Here is a 16,768-nt window from a genome sequence, read left to right on the forward strand (position 1 = left end):
GATCTCTGGTCTCTAGTTCTGGATAGATTGAAGTCTCTAGTTTGGCTTTCTGGAGTTTGATGGAGGTAAGTATGGATTTTTCCGGCAGGGCTTCCAGCGGCAGATGAAAAATGAAGGTCCCTATCTGTCCTGTCTGTCTGCTTTTATCTGTGTCTTGAGAATGGGTGTGTGTTGCATCACTAGACTTGCCCCTCTCAATCGTCATTGGTCAGCTTTCATTCGTCCCCTTGATTGGGGGAATGAAATGAAGTGTCATCATGATGAGGTCTGTTTATGATACAGAGAACCCACCCCTGTCAACTTTACACACAATCTATATCTGACCTAAAAACATATTTGCACAGGTACACATTTGTTTAAAATTACATATACATGGTGTGGCTGAATTTAGCCATGTCTATGTCCAAATCTGCTCATTCTCGGAGCTTGCATTCAAAGAGTGTACATAATTGACTTTTTAACTGCTTTTTCAATTTCCGACATGGACCCAACTTTACATACATGTGTGCAGGGGGTAGGGACATTAACTGATGAAGTTTCAGATTTTTAACATGCACACATTTAGAGTAATATCCACTTTTCCGCTAAAACCCCCCTGAACATACCACCGGTTCCTACCACGTCTTAAACTGTGGGCAGAAAAATCACAAGAATTATGGTATCATTTATAAAATTTTCACATGTCCGCTCTATGAATTATCCCCCTTTTTATAAAACCATATCCTTGCTGCAGGGGTGTGTCTTTTCAGGTCACATGGTACAGAAACCAGTCTTTCCAGTTTCTGCCAAGCCAGCTTGCTTCTCACAGGCAGTGCTCCTCCCAGCTTCTCCAGGAGGAAGCCACTTTTTACGACGTCTGTAATAAAAAACCTTTGCCTGAGTGGAGAGGGCTTTGTTCACTCTCTGGCAGAGCACAGGAAATTCAATTATCAGATAGATGGCATATCCTTAGCCTGGGCAGCAAAAGGAAGGTTGGCCTGGGAACACAGTGGTGACTCAAGTTTCACTGCTGATGGGTAGTTGCTAGGCAAAATCAAGTTCCTTAAGCCAGACCTTCAGCTAACTTTTTGTTGCTTTTAAAATAACTTGTAATTTTACACATGCAGCTAGAATGCTGATTCTAAGTGCAAAACTATGACATTTCAACAGTTACAAAGGCATGTGACACCAAACATAGGTCACTCATTTAATTTAACATTTTCGATTTTGGTGGTTTTAAATCCAGTTGCAGTTAGGCTTAAGCTGCTGACTCCATAGCATTTTTGTTATAAGCATTGTTTTTGGGCTCTTCATTTCCCAGATTTTGTAGGCACACAAAACTCCATTCTGCCAAATGTCTGCTGGTGTTCAGTGAATATTTTGCACATGTTGCAAGGTTTGAAATAGGCATTTTGCTTGCCTTCAGAAAAACACACAGAGTGGTTTTAAAACGCCGGCTTTTGGATAGTGGTGAGTACTGGTACTGCACCCATTTTTGGGATTTAAGAAATGAATTCCCCACAATTCTAGGTTGCATTTGGCAATCAGCATTGCCATTCCCAATGGTTTCAGACTACTGTGCGGGTAGTCCAATGGTGGTTTTAAAGCGCTTTGAAGCTAACCGGCGCTACTGTTTTTCCTTTGGCAACCCATTTCCCTCATGGCAACCCGGCCTTTCATTCTCGCACTGGTGGGTGGCAAGTGAGGCAACCATTTTGGTGGGCGCACAAACTGCGCAGCTTTCCTGGATTTCAGCGCACATGTGGGTTTTCCGCCATCTTGAATTTTCTAAGCCCACAGCACCAAATGTTGTAGCAGGGTAGCTTAAACGTGGGTCAGGACACCCTACATTCTCATTTCCTCAATAGCAACAATGTTTTCTTAGACAGTATGATTTGCCACACTGAAAACTCAAAGAAATACAACTTCTCTGCAACAGCCTTGCATGGCTTTTCCTCTGTTATGTTATAGGAATTTGTAGAGCGCAGCGTTCACCCGAGGGCATCCTAGCGCTGACCAGAAAGGAGAGCCGAAAGGGAACATACTAAGTAGCAGAAAGATTAGAAAAGATAGGTTTTTAACGCACGATGAAAAGAAAAATAATCCTCCCTTTCGCGTAAAACATAGGGTAGTACGTTCCAAACTTTTGATGCAGCCACAGATAAGGCACGTCCACCAACACGGGAGAGCTCGTCCGGGGAATTTGGATGGTCAGAGTGGTTTGAAAGAGAAGTGCTCTAGATGGAGTATAGGGGAGAAATTTAGCTTGAAGATATTCAGTCCCCTGTTTGTAGAGGGATTTTAACAACACCCTCTTCTCACCCGGAAGCCATTGCAGTTGACGAAGAATAGGAGACATGTGCGCACCATAGGGAGGTTGGGTGACGGCTCCAGCAGCCATGTTTTGTAGTAACTTGAGTCGGCGTAATAGATAGGCAGGTTGTGTCAAATAGAGCGCATTGCTGTAGTTAATGCAGCTCATTACCAAAGAAGAGACTACAGGAGCATAAATTTGTGCAGGGATATAAGGAAGAACCTTACAGAGGACCATCACTCGTATCACTAACAACATAAAATGTCTTTGTCAGGACCCACTTGTAGCACTCCTTCAACTTCCACCTGGCCTGCTTCCATGTGAGGCCTACAATCTCCAAAGGTTTGCCATTGCGGTATACTCCCCTGCCCGAACAGCGTTTCACAACAATTGCTTTTGTGGTCACTGTCAACTGACGAGAGGTTAAAACAGCTTCACAGCATTCGACAACTTGCAGCTACAAACCATCACTTTTCAGGGAATACAAGATTCACATTGATGCTCTATAATACTCTTCTGCAAATTATGCACCTCTCCTCCTGCATATCTTTTCCCAGAAAGGCAGCCTTTTTGCCACTCTTATTTCCCCATTACACAAGCAGCCAAAGAGCGACAGGGATGTGGTCTCTTCCTGCCTCTCCCCTGTTTTTGGCAATGTGTGTTTATCCAAGTTTACACTATAGGTTGTATATAATAGGGGCAACAAGTTTCAGAGCTTATAGACCTTGCATTAGCCGCCTTCTGCTGTTGGGAATATTGGCTAAATTGTATTTGCCTTGGTTTCAGTCTCTCTTGGCTTGGGTAATGCTTATTGGCATTAACTCTTAACAAAGCTGACCCCTCCGGTTGCCAGGTTTCCCTCAGACTCACACTTTTAAGGTTAGTCATTTGGCTTTGATATACTAGGTTTTTGCTGCTTTTCCCTAGTTCGGTGTTCAGAATTAACTTGGGAATCACTTTGACTCAAATGCGAGTGCTGCTTTGCAAAAGTTAGGAATTCAAAACTGTTTTCTGCACTAAATTTGCTTCTACACGAGCTTTGCTCACTCGCCAAATGCCTGCTTTCAACACGCTAGCGGGGACAGAGCACTCCAGGGTCACCAACAGCTTTTAAACTCACGGGGTAGGATGTGTGCCTCTGTTCCCCTTGCCCCTTACAGGACTTCTGATGCTGTGGCTCCTTGTGACCCGCCAAACCGCTTTGTTTAGTCCGCCTTCACCCACAGCACTTCCAATTGGAGCTCCTCTTGCTCCTAAGGCCCTCTGTGCACACCACCCACCTGAGACAGCCTTGAGGCCCTCAGGTGCACGCCAGCCACCTGTGACAGGCTCCTGCACGCTTTACACTGCGCAGCCTCTGCAAAACAGGTCAGAAGGGGGGAAGCTTTCCTCCTGCACGCTTCCTGCTGCGCAACCTCTGCACTTCAGATTTCTGTGGGCACAGACCCTCTCAGGACCGGAAGCTGATATCTGCCAAGTAGTGGTCCTGCCAAGAAGTGGTCCTGGCGTCTTCTCTTTCTCCTCCAGTTTCTGCCTGGGCCACCAGCACGTACCATGCTGCTCTGCTTCTGGGGTCCTCTACTCTTCAAGAACAATGCCAACTCTACGGCCTGCACCTGAGGAGGCCTTTCAAGCTTCTCTGTCTCCCTCAGGTGTGGGTCATCTGCATTAATGAACTGACCACTCCTACAACATTGTATCTCTTCAACCCTCTTCTTTGTCCCTGTACTTAGGGAATTATGGGACTTGAAGTGCCTAATAGAAACATTTTGTTTTCTTATGTCTGTTGTTTTTAATCTCCAGTTTGCTCCTTATAACATTCTTTAAGGGAGCACCATAAGGATTAGTCATTAGCCTTGATTGAGAAGGGAAAGGCAATTCTTTTGCACCGGTGTTATTCATACATTTCCTTTCACTGCACTTGTGGGAGTTAATGGGGTTTTCAGCTTTATAGGTCTCTCGAATTTTAGAAGGGTTTTGATTTCTCCCAAGTCCTAGGAGTCTATGATTGGTTTCACCCCTATTTATACGTATCTCTTGTGGAACAGCAAGATGGTTATTCCAACAAGCCATTACTAACTTTGGTATTGCAGAACCATCTTCCCTGAGGAAGACAAATACTGTGTGTCTCATCCCACGGATTCCCCTCACTCTGCTGGGCCCTCTCTCCTCCCAAGTGTTCCTACTACAGAACACTGCCCCAAAGGTCATGATCAGAAAGCGTCTTCCCTTCCCTGGCCACCGGGGAGGAGACTTTAGGCAGGTAATCAGTGAGGAGTCTGCAGGAATCATCACACTGCTGAGTAGTTTTTGAGGCATGGATTAGATCTATTGTTTTGTGGATGCTATCTGCGCCCTGTCTACCTCTTAACAACACCCACCTGGTCTCACTGAACCAGGCCCAGAAGGTATATATCTAACCTGGATGACAGAACCTTTGTGAGTAGCTTCGCATCCACATTCAATAAAGGCAGGACCTGTATGAGGCACACATGGTCCTGTTCTTCCCATCACAGGGCTTGTAAAATCTACTCATCCACTCTCATAGTTGAGGAGATTTGCATGTTACTCGACCTTGCTGACGAGTATGGGGATGTTTGAGACTTTCATTTGACATTTACTTTGTCAAACTCTGTTTGCAGTAAATGGCTAATTTTACTGTGTGTGGCTGACCTCTGGTTGGCAACATTGCGACAAATATCAAAGCACTGGTAAAAATGTTGTCTCCTCTTACCATGGGCGTGTGCATTTCTCTTTGGTTGAATAGATAAACTAAGTAGCTTGAACTGCAACTCTAGTGGGATTATTAAAATTTTGTAAGGCCTTTATCATTTTAAAATAGCCACTATTGTGCCCTCTGAAAAAGAAATTGGGAGCCTCTCCTCCTTCAGAAGTTCATTAAATATTTCTGCTAATGAGAGAGAACATCAGCAAATTTTGCATAATATTGGACTGCATCCGGGCTTTTGGCCTTACCCACCGTCATGGAACCACAGACTGTGTTAACTTCTTCCATCGTTATCGGACTTCTAGCCTAGTCAGCACTTGTTCTGAGAAATGAGACTGATTGTTTCCAAGTATCTAGCCATTATCTGCTGCCTCTATATAGACATTCTCACACATTTTAGCGACGTTTTGCAGACTTCCTTCATCTCGAGCACATAATGAGGGTATGTACAGCCCTATCATTGTTGCTTAAGGCAATTGGCCAACAAGGAATCCATCTTGTTGTAAAACATTGGTTTTATGAAGTGCAGTGTTTTGGATGCCTTATCCATTTGCAGTTTGTTTTCTGAGTTCCTTGCAAAGCAATTGAACATTTTTGGTGCAAGCCTCTGCCGGTGAGTCACAGACCTGCCTTCCCCCTCCCCTCCTTTCCCAAATGATAAATTCCACCCTCAGTTTGGTTTCCCTCAGCTTTTTCAACTTTTTTCTATTAACACATTCCTTGATAAGGAGATCTCTTACAGTTGCGTTCATTGCTTCACAGACCGTGGCATGATTCACCCCTTTGTCCCACAGAGTTGATATCAATGAAGGGGTGATATTCTGTCTCAGTTGATTCCTAAGTAGCGGGTCTTTTATCATTACATTGCCATAGGTCTTAGGCCTTTACCCTGAGCGTCCCTCTGCAAAACTAAGTCCATTGTGACCGTTTTGTTGACCGACCATGGCGTGGGTACCATATTTATTTATTTCAATAGCACTGCAGGCATCAGGGCATATTATATAAAGACAAGGACAACAGGAAAGTGACGGGACAGCAGAGCAGGATTACTGGTCCTGAGTAAATTACTTTACATGGTCTTTAGTATTTATACAGATCCTTTATTTGAACAACAGTGTCTGCAGTTTCTTCCTAAAGGATAGGTAGTTAGATCTTAGCCTTAGGCGGTTTGGGAGTTCATTCCACTTTGATGTCGCTTTGGTACGGAAGGGTCGCCCAAGTCCATTGGCTTTTTTGGAGTGAGTTACTTTCACAAACCCTTGCTACTTGGATCTTAAGGTGTGGCAATGTTCGTATGTGGTTATTTGGTTTTTTAGGTAGACAGGGGCGGATCCAAATATACAGTGATGGATAATGGTCATTGCATTAAAGGTGATGCAGTCTTCCAGGGCTAACCAATGAAGGGACTTTCTGTCTTCTGTGATATGTCCCCCCCCCTCTTTTTTCCTGGTAATTGTCCTCACCGCTTTGTTCTGTATGATCTGACATTGTTTGATGCATTTTTTATTAGCCCCCATCAGAAGTGCATTCCCATAGTCCAGTCTAGATAAGATTTTGGCTCTGGCGATAATGGTGCTGTTTTGTTTACTCAATACAGGTCTGATGAGACTGAGCAGCCTTTGGTGGTATTGTCAGTGGTTTTTCAGGCATCTTACGTGGGCTTCCGCTCCCAAGGATGCTTGCAGGTAGACACCTAATGTCTTGACCTTGACAGAGATCCCTATATTTGTGTATTTGATCTTAAAGGTGGTGTAATCTGTGTCTAGTTTAGCTCTTGCCTGGGGTGATCCAAAGATCATGAGCTCAGTCTTGCTTTCGTTGAAGCAAAGCCAGTTTGTCATCATCTAGGCTTCAATGGAGCTGTAGATGCTAGCAAGTTTATTATTGTCAGTGGTATGACAGCCGGTGAGTTTGATGACTAGTTGTCTATCGTCAGTGAAATTTGTAAAAATGACCCCTAAGTTGGTTAATAGGGTACATAGACATCGTAGATAAAGATTAAACAAAAGGGGCAATAGGATGGCCCCCTGGTGTACGCCACAATTTATAAGACTGGGTATAGAGAAATGATCACCCCAGTGGATCTTGGAGCTCCGATCTTTAAGGAAGGATGTTACCCAGTCTATAGGTTCTCAAGAACAATTACCTGATTTATCTAGAGCCTCGTGGAGTTTTTGATGATCGAGCAAATCAAATGCTGCTGAGAGGTGTAATAATATCAGCATCCCTGCTTTTCCCTCGTCCAGTATACTAAGCATTTTGGTCTGAAGGTCAAGCACGGCCGTCTCCGTACCATGTGCTCCTCTAAACCCTGATTGTTGGGTGTGTAGGAGGTTGTTCGTGTTGACATAACCTTCGAGTTTGATAGTAGCAACTTTGTCCAAGATTTTTAGGAGAAAGTTACAGTTCGTTATTGGGCTGAGATTGGAACAGTCATGTTGATCAAGTCCAGGTTTTTTGTCTATAGGTGTAACAGTAACTGTTTTAATTGCAGAAGGGACCTTGTTGTCTCTGAATGAGGCATTAACCATTCTACAAAGATAAGGGGCAAAGATCTCGACGTTGTCCCGTATAAGCTTATATTTTCAGAGCAGGCCGTACATCTGATGGTAGAAAATACAGAGTTCATGTTGTCTAGGGAGATAGGAGAGAACTTGAATTTACTCCTCTCTTGCAGGGTTTGCTCTAGTTTATCCGGGAGTTGGTGAGGTTGGACATTCACCTTACAGGATTTTATGACTTTGCAAGCTTTTTGAATGTTGTTGTAAAAGGCTGTTTTACCAAATAACCAAATAACCATAATCTAATACCTATCCTGTCCTTCAAATAAATAGTATATAGTTGATTCAGGATTTGCTTTTAAGGTGGTTGGTAAAATGTTAACTCTCTTCTATTCAGGATTTTCTTCCTTTTTGTTCTATTCAGTGATGACTCTCAGACAGTATCTTCAATGTAAGGCTGGTTATTGGTTACAGCAAACATCAGTGGTCCTCCAAGTATGTATACAGCAGTAGCCACCGGTCTCTCTCGCAAACTGCCTGGTACAGTCATCCAGTCAGCACATGGAAGTTCCATGACGTCATCAGCCTGCTTACTCAGGCAGGGAAGTGTAGGATGCAACACTGTGGCTCTAAGTTTACTACTGTTCCAAACATATCAATGGAGCTGTATGTGTAAAATCAGAAGGACAGACTCCTGTGTTTCTATTTCTTATTTTTTACTGGTAGTATTTTTACTCACTATTTTTCTTTTTCAGGAGTAGTGCCCTATTTTTAAAAAGTAAAAGTGGCTGAGACACCCCTTTTATCTAGGACTGGATGCAGTCTCCTTTAAGAGCGACAGTCTACAATATTTAAAAATAGAGACTCTTGATGACTGCATTTTTCCACCCTTTTTTTTAAATTGGCAGTGGGCACCTGTTAGGTTTGCGTGAACAGGTCCTCACCGGCAATGTTTTCTTGTTTGCATGACAAGAGTGCTAAATGGCGGTTTAAAAAAGGCTGCGCACAACCTCGTAAGCCACCCGTTTGCACCCTGCCATGCGGATGGAGTGCTGTGGAATCTGTTGCTTTTTGCTGTTGTAAAAAGCAGGCAGAATTCATAGGAATCCACAGCATTTGTGCAGGCATGAAAATCCATGCTGGTGCAAATGCTGTAGTATTTGTATGGTGGGGATGAAGTGGGTGGCGTAACGTAACTTAGACTCCGCCCCATCTCTGCCATACAAATAAATGAAAATGAGCAGTGACGGAAATCTAATGAGTAAAAGTCTTAGACAGGACTTTTACATGTTAGATTTCCATTACAGCTTGTTTAAATTGAGCTCCTCTGTATATAAAAATGACAGGTGGTGGAGGATTTAAAATGGAAGAAATGCAGTTCTTGTCATGGCAGAGAAATTATTTGCAGCCAGAGATTACATTTCAGAATAAATTACCTTGGGAAGACTTTATTTTTGAAAAAAGTATTCTGGGGAGAATGTGTTACGAGGAATATACACATTTCATCTTCCCCTGCAGGTATTTCTGCAACACTGACATTGTTTCAATCAATAATAATATACATGACTACTATGACTCCTCTGAAATGGTTGTAGGCTCTGTGAGTGTCCCTGCTTAACCCATAATCATGAACTGATGGCCTTGATTTCATAAGGCAATGAGTTATACGTTTGCTTTCAAATGAAATGTATGATTGAAATTTGTCTTGGGTGTTTGTTGTGGCGATTCTTAATTGTTGTTTCAACATATTTATTGTATTTGAATATGTTTTCAGATGTTTTGCAAACATTACATATTCATCCGCTTGCTCCCTGTCTGCACATTCTCTCTGAACACGGCGTAGAGACATGTACGTGATGTCCGTTTCTTCTACAATGTCCATGCCTAGAGTTTTATGTCTATTCAGTTCTCTTTATGATTCTTACAGGCATTCTGACACAGATGCAGTGGAGATGCTGAACCAGTCAAACTCTTTACTTGCTGTGGACTCTCTACCTCATTTCTACTCCATCACACCAGCTGACGTTATCTCGAGTATAACACAAGCAGCGGAGGAGTTTCAGAAACATCTGGAGGAGTATGAAAGGCAACTACAGGAAAACAGTAGGTGATCATATGGGACACTATGCAATAGCCCTTTCAAGCAATCATAGAGCGTAGTGTATGAGCAGTATGTTCGTATTCTTAGTTCTAGCTGTTAGTTAGCGCAAAAGCACCACCTATAAGCCAAAACTATTGCTTTGGTGTAAATGTATGGGAGAAATGACATTTGAGGGGGAACACATAGCTTGTTAGTGTTGTTTGGTTACTTGTCCACCCTTCCCAAAACAAATCCTGCTGGGATCTCTGCGAACTAGCCCTATCAAGCAGTAGCATGAAACTTTGGCATGCCAATGTTATTTCTATGATGAGAGTTAATGGCCTAATTGCAGTTGTAAGTGCACTCATTGTGTTATAAAAATGTATTAACCAAATGTAGCCTTTAGCCAATTGATTTATAGCTGTTCCTTGCACTGAAGTCCTGTCACTGGCCATCAACGCCAAATTCCAGACTATCACATCGGCCACCTACGCCCGGAACCCACTGCAATGAATGACTGTTACTCATGCAACCAATGAGCGGATATCGTAAAAACTGTGTAGCCTGCCTTTATTGTTCACATACTGTACAGCCTTGCTGCCTACTGTGCCTATTGTGCCTCTTTAGTACACCATACCTGCTGGTACTAGCATTGCATGATCTCTCCTAGTATGCCACATTAAAGCTAAGGGTAAGCTACACCTATACGTAGCCCAACTGAATGTCCGCTATCTGTGTAACCTATGTTATATCACATTCACTGTTGGTCGCCTTCTACCACAAGACTCCGCCGTCAGACACGTAAATAAACTTTGCTGCATGCTCGCCAGCTGCATAACATTTGTAGCGTTAACTAATGCTTCCCACCGTCACTCCTCACATCATTCTTAGGTGCCACTATCAATGTCCTCTGTTATATATATCTTTTGGGGAGTTTTAGCAAATAACTGCTAAAATATTAACAGGTTTGCCTATATCAGCTGTTTATGTATGCATTCTAGTAACCCACTAGAGTGTCAATTACCAATGTCCATTGTTAAATTTACTGGCCTGGGAATGTCAGCAACAGTTGCCAGTAACTAACAGACTTGCCTTATACTAAATGCCAAGTATGTAGGTCAGTATTTTACTATAGTCATTTAATGTCTAGCATAATCCCTTGCACTGAATGTCTGTGGACTGCCTTAGTTCACCTCCCCCCTCACAACTAGGTATGCTATAATTATTGACATTAGCGTTAGATTTTTGATTATCATACTAAATGCTAATATCGCTTCAGTCACCAGCTGATGTTACCCGGCACTTAGAGACCCAATTCTCATTTTCCAAAACTCTGATTCAAATATATTCAGGTCTATCCACCATGACTACTCAGGCTAATAGTTTGGGCTGGATTAAGCCTACCAAATTCCGGAATGAAAAAAGGAAATGGAAAGCCACTTGGAAAAATCACCCTTCTTCGGCCAACAACGATAACTTACAAAAATGTACAGCTAACTATAAATCAGAAATACTTCAAACAAAACATGATACCTATAATGACAGGATTAACAAAGCCAACTCTAGCACTAGAGAGCTCTTTGTCATTTTAAGAGAATTGGAATCTATGATCCCTCCACCAGACAACTGCTACAAGGACAAAACCTGGTGCACTAAGATCCAAAATGCATTAGCTAACAAGATCTCTCTTCTCCAAAATAAAATAACTACACAAAAACTCAGCCTCCCTACTCAAGTAATCACCTAGAAAACCCAACCTAACCTCTATAAACCTCTACAGCGATTTAAATTTAACCAAGTGTCCACCCTAGAAGTGGAAAAATATTATAGTCTTGCTCAAACCTTCCAAATGCCAGGGAGATACCTGCCCGACATCTATAATCAAAGAAGCCACTAGCGACCTAGCTCCATTCATCACCACTCATTACTGTCATTCCGCACATGCACTGTCCCTACTAATCTGAAGAATTCTTTGGTACTTCCACTGCTAAAGAAACCTTCTTTGGACCCAAGCATCCCAACTAACCATAGACCCATCCCAACCTCCCCTTTCTATTGAAGATCATCCAGATTCAATCGTACTTAGAGTCCAACAATCTCCTAGGACTTTGTCAATCTGGTTTCAGACCCCAACATGGCACCAACACAGCCTTGATTGACCTGAAGAACCAGATTGACGACCTGAAAGACAAAGGGAAATGTGCCCTCTTACTCCTATTAGACCTGTCAGCCACCTTTGATCTGGTTGATCATGAAGTGCTCTGTAAACATCTGTCCACAGCGGCCCATTTCTCCACAGAAGCAACAGCATGGATCCAATCTTTCCTGAATAATAGATCTATGAGAGTGTTCTCACCCTCGGCAGCAGCTGACCCTATACCTATAACATGTGGAGTGTTACAAGGATCTTGTGTATCTTGTGGATCAACTATGATGTATAATGTATTTACCAAGCCACTGTTCGATGACTTAGACCTTCTGGGTGTCACCTACACTAATTATGCAGATGACACCCATATCCTCTTTGCTTTGACAGGCGACTATGACAAAGACTTGGCACTGGTTAACAAAATCTATCTTATCATTCATTCAGGCTTGGATAGCTTCAGATGGTCTTTGTCTGAACTGAATGATGGGAAGACAGTGCTATTACTTCTAGGTACACCGGCTAATTTGAACAAACTGAGTAATCACTACCTCTCATTCAACATTGACGGTATTGACATCAAGGTGGCTAAGAAGGGAAAAACCTTGGGTATCTACTTAGACTCTGCTTTGAGCCTGCGCAAACAAGTTTACGCTACGGCATCGGCGACAGCTTACACTTGTAAGTTGATCCACGCCTGCAAACCCTTTCTGTCCATAGAAAGTTTCATTACTTTGGCTAGAGCTTAAATACTATCAAAGCTTGACTATTGTAACACACTTTACCTAGGTGCCAGCAAATACATTATGGCAAACTCTTCCTCACTAAGAACACTATTAGTGACTACTTGTCACTTTTTTCCTAAAAGAGCTTTTTGCTTGATGGATAAAATCAACATTGAAAAAACATTACAAATTTGACTTTCAAATTTTTTCCAAGATTGGTTAACAGGAATTGTACATTCATTCAGTGGTTAGACGGAAAAATAACTGGGTCTCAATCAAGGGCAGAATACAACTCAAAACAGTCTCCCTTACTCAAAGATGTCTCAACAACTCAGCACCACAATACCTTACGAATACATTTTACAAAAATAATTCTACACGACCTACAAGGACCTCTAATTCCTTCTGGCTAAGAGTCCCCAGATACAAACGGAAAAAAACAGGCAGCAGCAGCTTTCCCATTCTGGCCGCCCGACTCTGGAACTCTTTACCTACAACTTTAAGAGCAGACCAATCCTTTTACAACTTCAGGAAAAATACCAAATGTTGGCTTACTTTTTGGGAATAGTTTAGGGCAGGTTAGCGGCATCTCACTGCAGTTTGCGATAAAGGAGAAATTTCGGGAACTCATGGAAATGTTTCCAAAGTCACCCATCATTTTTTCAACCATTGCCCAGTGACAGATGTGGCTGCGATCTGTAAGAATATTTAGCAAACAGTACAGAGTACAGCACTACTGCACAGGTAGCAAACAGCACAGAGTACAGCACTACTACACAGGTAGCAAACAGCACAGAGTACAGCACTACTGCACAAGTAGCACATTTTTTTTTGCAGCACCACCACCACAAGGGTGCGGTGCATTGCTATATGGGTTAGCAGATTAACAAGGAAAGACAGGCTATTCAGTCAAAAACGATTTTAACATATAAGATGCAAATCTATTTTTACAGTTAAAAGCACACGTGCTCATTTAAAAATGCACACTATTTTTCACCTGAAATGCCTATGGTGCGAGAGACACATTTGAAAATTAACAGCTAACCTATTAACCATTAACCTGACTAATAAAACCTTATTTAACATAACCCACTAATAAAATGTGTTCTCCACTGCAGAATTAGGCATACTCTGAAAACCATTTAAATGTGTGTGCAGATTTTTTTTTTCTTCTCTTCTCTGCCTGATTCTCCGTGTTTTTGTGCACAGTAACTGCAGGAAGAAGGAAGTCAGATTTGCAACAATTGCAAATGTATAAGCGAAGCTATTGTTGAAGAGTAGGAGGATGAGAGATGATGGATTTCATTGGGACACGTCATACAGAGTGCTGAGAGGAAAGTTTTAGTGGGCAGTAACGGGGAAAAAGACAGGAGACATTTTCCTGCAGTACTGGGGAGAAGACCTGGCTGTGGGGCTCCTGACTGAATGCAGATTCCTGTGTCCTGCTGCAGTCGAGATTGGGGAGAGCTGAAAGAAGGACCTTTCCACTGGCTGAGGCATTCCTATCTGCAAAAGCTGAGAATTCCAGGCAATGGCCCCGGTTTGAGAAGGCAAGCGTTCCTTTTTGCTGGAGTTAATCCAAGGGAGCCACATTCACAAAGAGAACAGCCAAAGAGAACAACTAAAAAGATAAGGTAATGAGAAGTGTGGGAGCTGAGTGTGTACGGTAATATGCAGTCAGTGTAGGATTCCTGTGCGTGTCTTAATCAAATACCAATGTTGCAATTTGAGTTCTGTTCTCTGCCACGCTCTTTGCAGTGTGTCATAGACAATGCTTTGACTGTACCATTTTATTTCTGTAAAGAATGAGATCGTGTTTAAATACAACTTTTATAATACAGAAAAATATTTGAAAACAGACGGGTGATGTTTATTGTTTACCATTACAATGCTGATGATGTGGGGAGATTTTTAAACAGTGCAATGGTCATTTTAAGACAGATGTGTGCATGTCAGAATCAGTATGAATAATTGTGAGTGACTGTAGCATAGCTTGTTGGAGGTACATGAGCCAACGGGAAGAGAGACTCTCTGAACATAGCTCCCTACCGTATATAAGGTAGTGGAAATTACCACAAGACTACCACATATAGCTCTCTGTCGTAAATAAGTCAGTGAGTTCGCCCATGGTGGCACACCAACACTATCACTGGAAAATGTGGTATTCCTAGAATGCAGGTCTGAGGTCTCTCTAGTGATCACACGAAAAATCTAAGCAAAGATAAGGGATTCTGGACATTGGGGCCACAAATAAAACAAGGGAATTATGCTCACCAAAATACCACCAACCACGTATACCAAATATGCAGGTCTGAGTGCTGAAATAATGCATGTCCATTGTATTATTGTTGCACATGGCCAAATCTGAATACAAAGAGTGATTATTGCTAAGTTATTTTTCGGCGGTAATAAAATATCGTCAGGCCCCAAATCTCCACAAAATACCCTACATATTTATGGTGCGTTGCAGGCCAGGAAAGTGATCATAGAGTACCTACTGGGCGTGGCAAGCGTGTCTCACACTGCCATTTGCACATTAAAGGGAACCCATTTTATAATAGCAGTGTGCCACTAAAAACAAATTTCAGAATGTCACAAAGGGAAACCACATTCTCAGATCTAGTGCAATATTTAGAGGCAAAGTTATTTGCACATGGGAATTGGTCTTCGAATAGCACGTTAGAATGGAGTAACCGCATTCAGGGTGAGGTGCAGAAAGAAAAACTAGACAATATTTTTGCAGAAGGCAGCATAATTCAGGTCTGCCTTACAAGATTATTGAATGCAGCCGATAAAAGTGCAGAGAAAGACTGTTTAATACGGCTATGCGGCAAAATATGGTTTATTTTAAACAAGTCCCTGCGAATGCAAGAGAATGATACTCAGCTAATTAACAGGTTAAAGACTGAATTAGAGGGGGCAAGTAAAAATCAGGAAATGTTGAGAGCAGAATTGGATGTATGCCAAAAAGACATGCAATTAAAATGCAGAGACTTTGATACTCAGTTATCCAAAAGCAAGAAACAATTTGAAGATAGTGAGCAAGAATTGGCACACTTAAAAGCCTTAGTGGATCACATTAGGCAGGATAAAGATGAGGTTGTTTCAGAAATGCAGATTTTACAAAAAGAACACTGTGAAAAAGAACGGGATCTCCAGAGCGCAGAACAAGAAATGATTAAAATGATTCAAGAAAGAGACAAAAGAAATAAAGAGTTCAATGAATGCCAAATGCAAATGTGCGACATGCAGGAGGCGATTAATAAAATGAGCGATGAAAATAATTATTTGCAGAATGAAGCAACCAGACTCCTTAAAAAGTGTAATGACTTAGAACAGCAAATGTGCATTCCCAGGTCCCAAGAGAGGCGGCAGGGTACCACATTCAATGGAGTGGAGGTGAATTCTAGCTCTGCCCAAAGAGCTAGTGCCCCAGTGACTGGGCCGGTGACTGAACTTGGTTGCAGCGCCCTTGGGGGATTTGATACTCCCATTGGGGGCAGCCACCAATCTCATACACCTGAAAACAGGATTGAATCACAAAATAGTGCAATTCCATGTATTGCAACAAGTAGCCCCATAAAAATAATGAAATCCATTAAAGCCCTGATCAAACCATTTAAAAAGGGAGGTGAATGCTGCATTGAGGATCACTTAGAAGCGGTGCATGACATTTTTAAAGCACTCCAGATACCTAAGGAACAGTACAGACAATATTTTCATTTAACTTTAGATGCCCCGACGGCCAGCATCATAAGGGGATTAAATGAACAGCAGAATATGACATGGCTGGAGTTTGAAAAAGAAATTAGGCGTCATTTTTCTTCTTTTCAGTCATTGCAGGAGGCAAAGAAAGTCGCGTACACAATTACTGCTGGACCTAATACATCCCCTCGCCAATTTTTACAAGACTTAAAAAGAGCATTCTCTCGCTTTGATGTATCTTTTGACTCAAATTCCAATGAGTTTAAAACCGCATACTTCTATGGGCTACAGAAAGACATCATATCCCAATTGGTCCGTGAATTTGACCGTGACAAGTCCCTTGAATGGATTGTACATCAAAGCACAAAGCTATATGAGGTACTCTATTGTCAGGGTAGAGAAAGTGATAAAATGAAAGATACTAGGCCTAAATCTAAAGAACCCTCAGCCACAGTAATGGAAATCAGGTCAGCCAAAATGTCCCTTGAGTCTGCTCAAAGTCAAGGTAAAAATAATGTGACACCTGAACAAAGGGGTAATCAACAAAGATCGCCATTTCCTGTACCAATGTTCCAATCACATGATCCTAG

The 16,768-nt window shown here is 42.1% G+C and overlaps 1 protein-coding gene across 2 annotated transcripts in view; it reads left to right on the forward strand.

Moving 5' to 3' along the window:
• The window catches only part of LOC138569537 (uncharacterized), a 1,144,950-nt gene that overhangs the window by 334,574 nt on the left and 793,608 nt on the right, over positions 1–16,768 (forward strand). For both annotated transcript variants that reach the window (XM_069647595.1, XM_069647596.1), the window contains exon 3: positions 9,450–9,625. In XM_069647595.1, the coding sequence (XP_069503696.1) occupies positions 9,450–9,625 (176 nt within the window). The remainder of the gene's footprint in view (positions 1–9,449; positions 9,626–16,768) is intronic.

This window comes from Ambystoma mexicanum, chromosome 2q (genome assembly GCF_040938575.1).
Source record: "Ambystoma mexicanum isolate Mex_15411 chromosome 2q, UKY_AmexF1_1, whole genome shotgun sequence".
NCBI lineage: Eukaryota > Metazoa > Chordata > Amphibia > Caudata > Ambystomatidae > Ambystoma > Ambystoma mexicanum.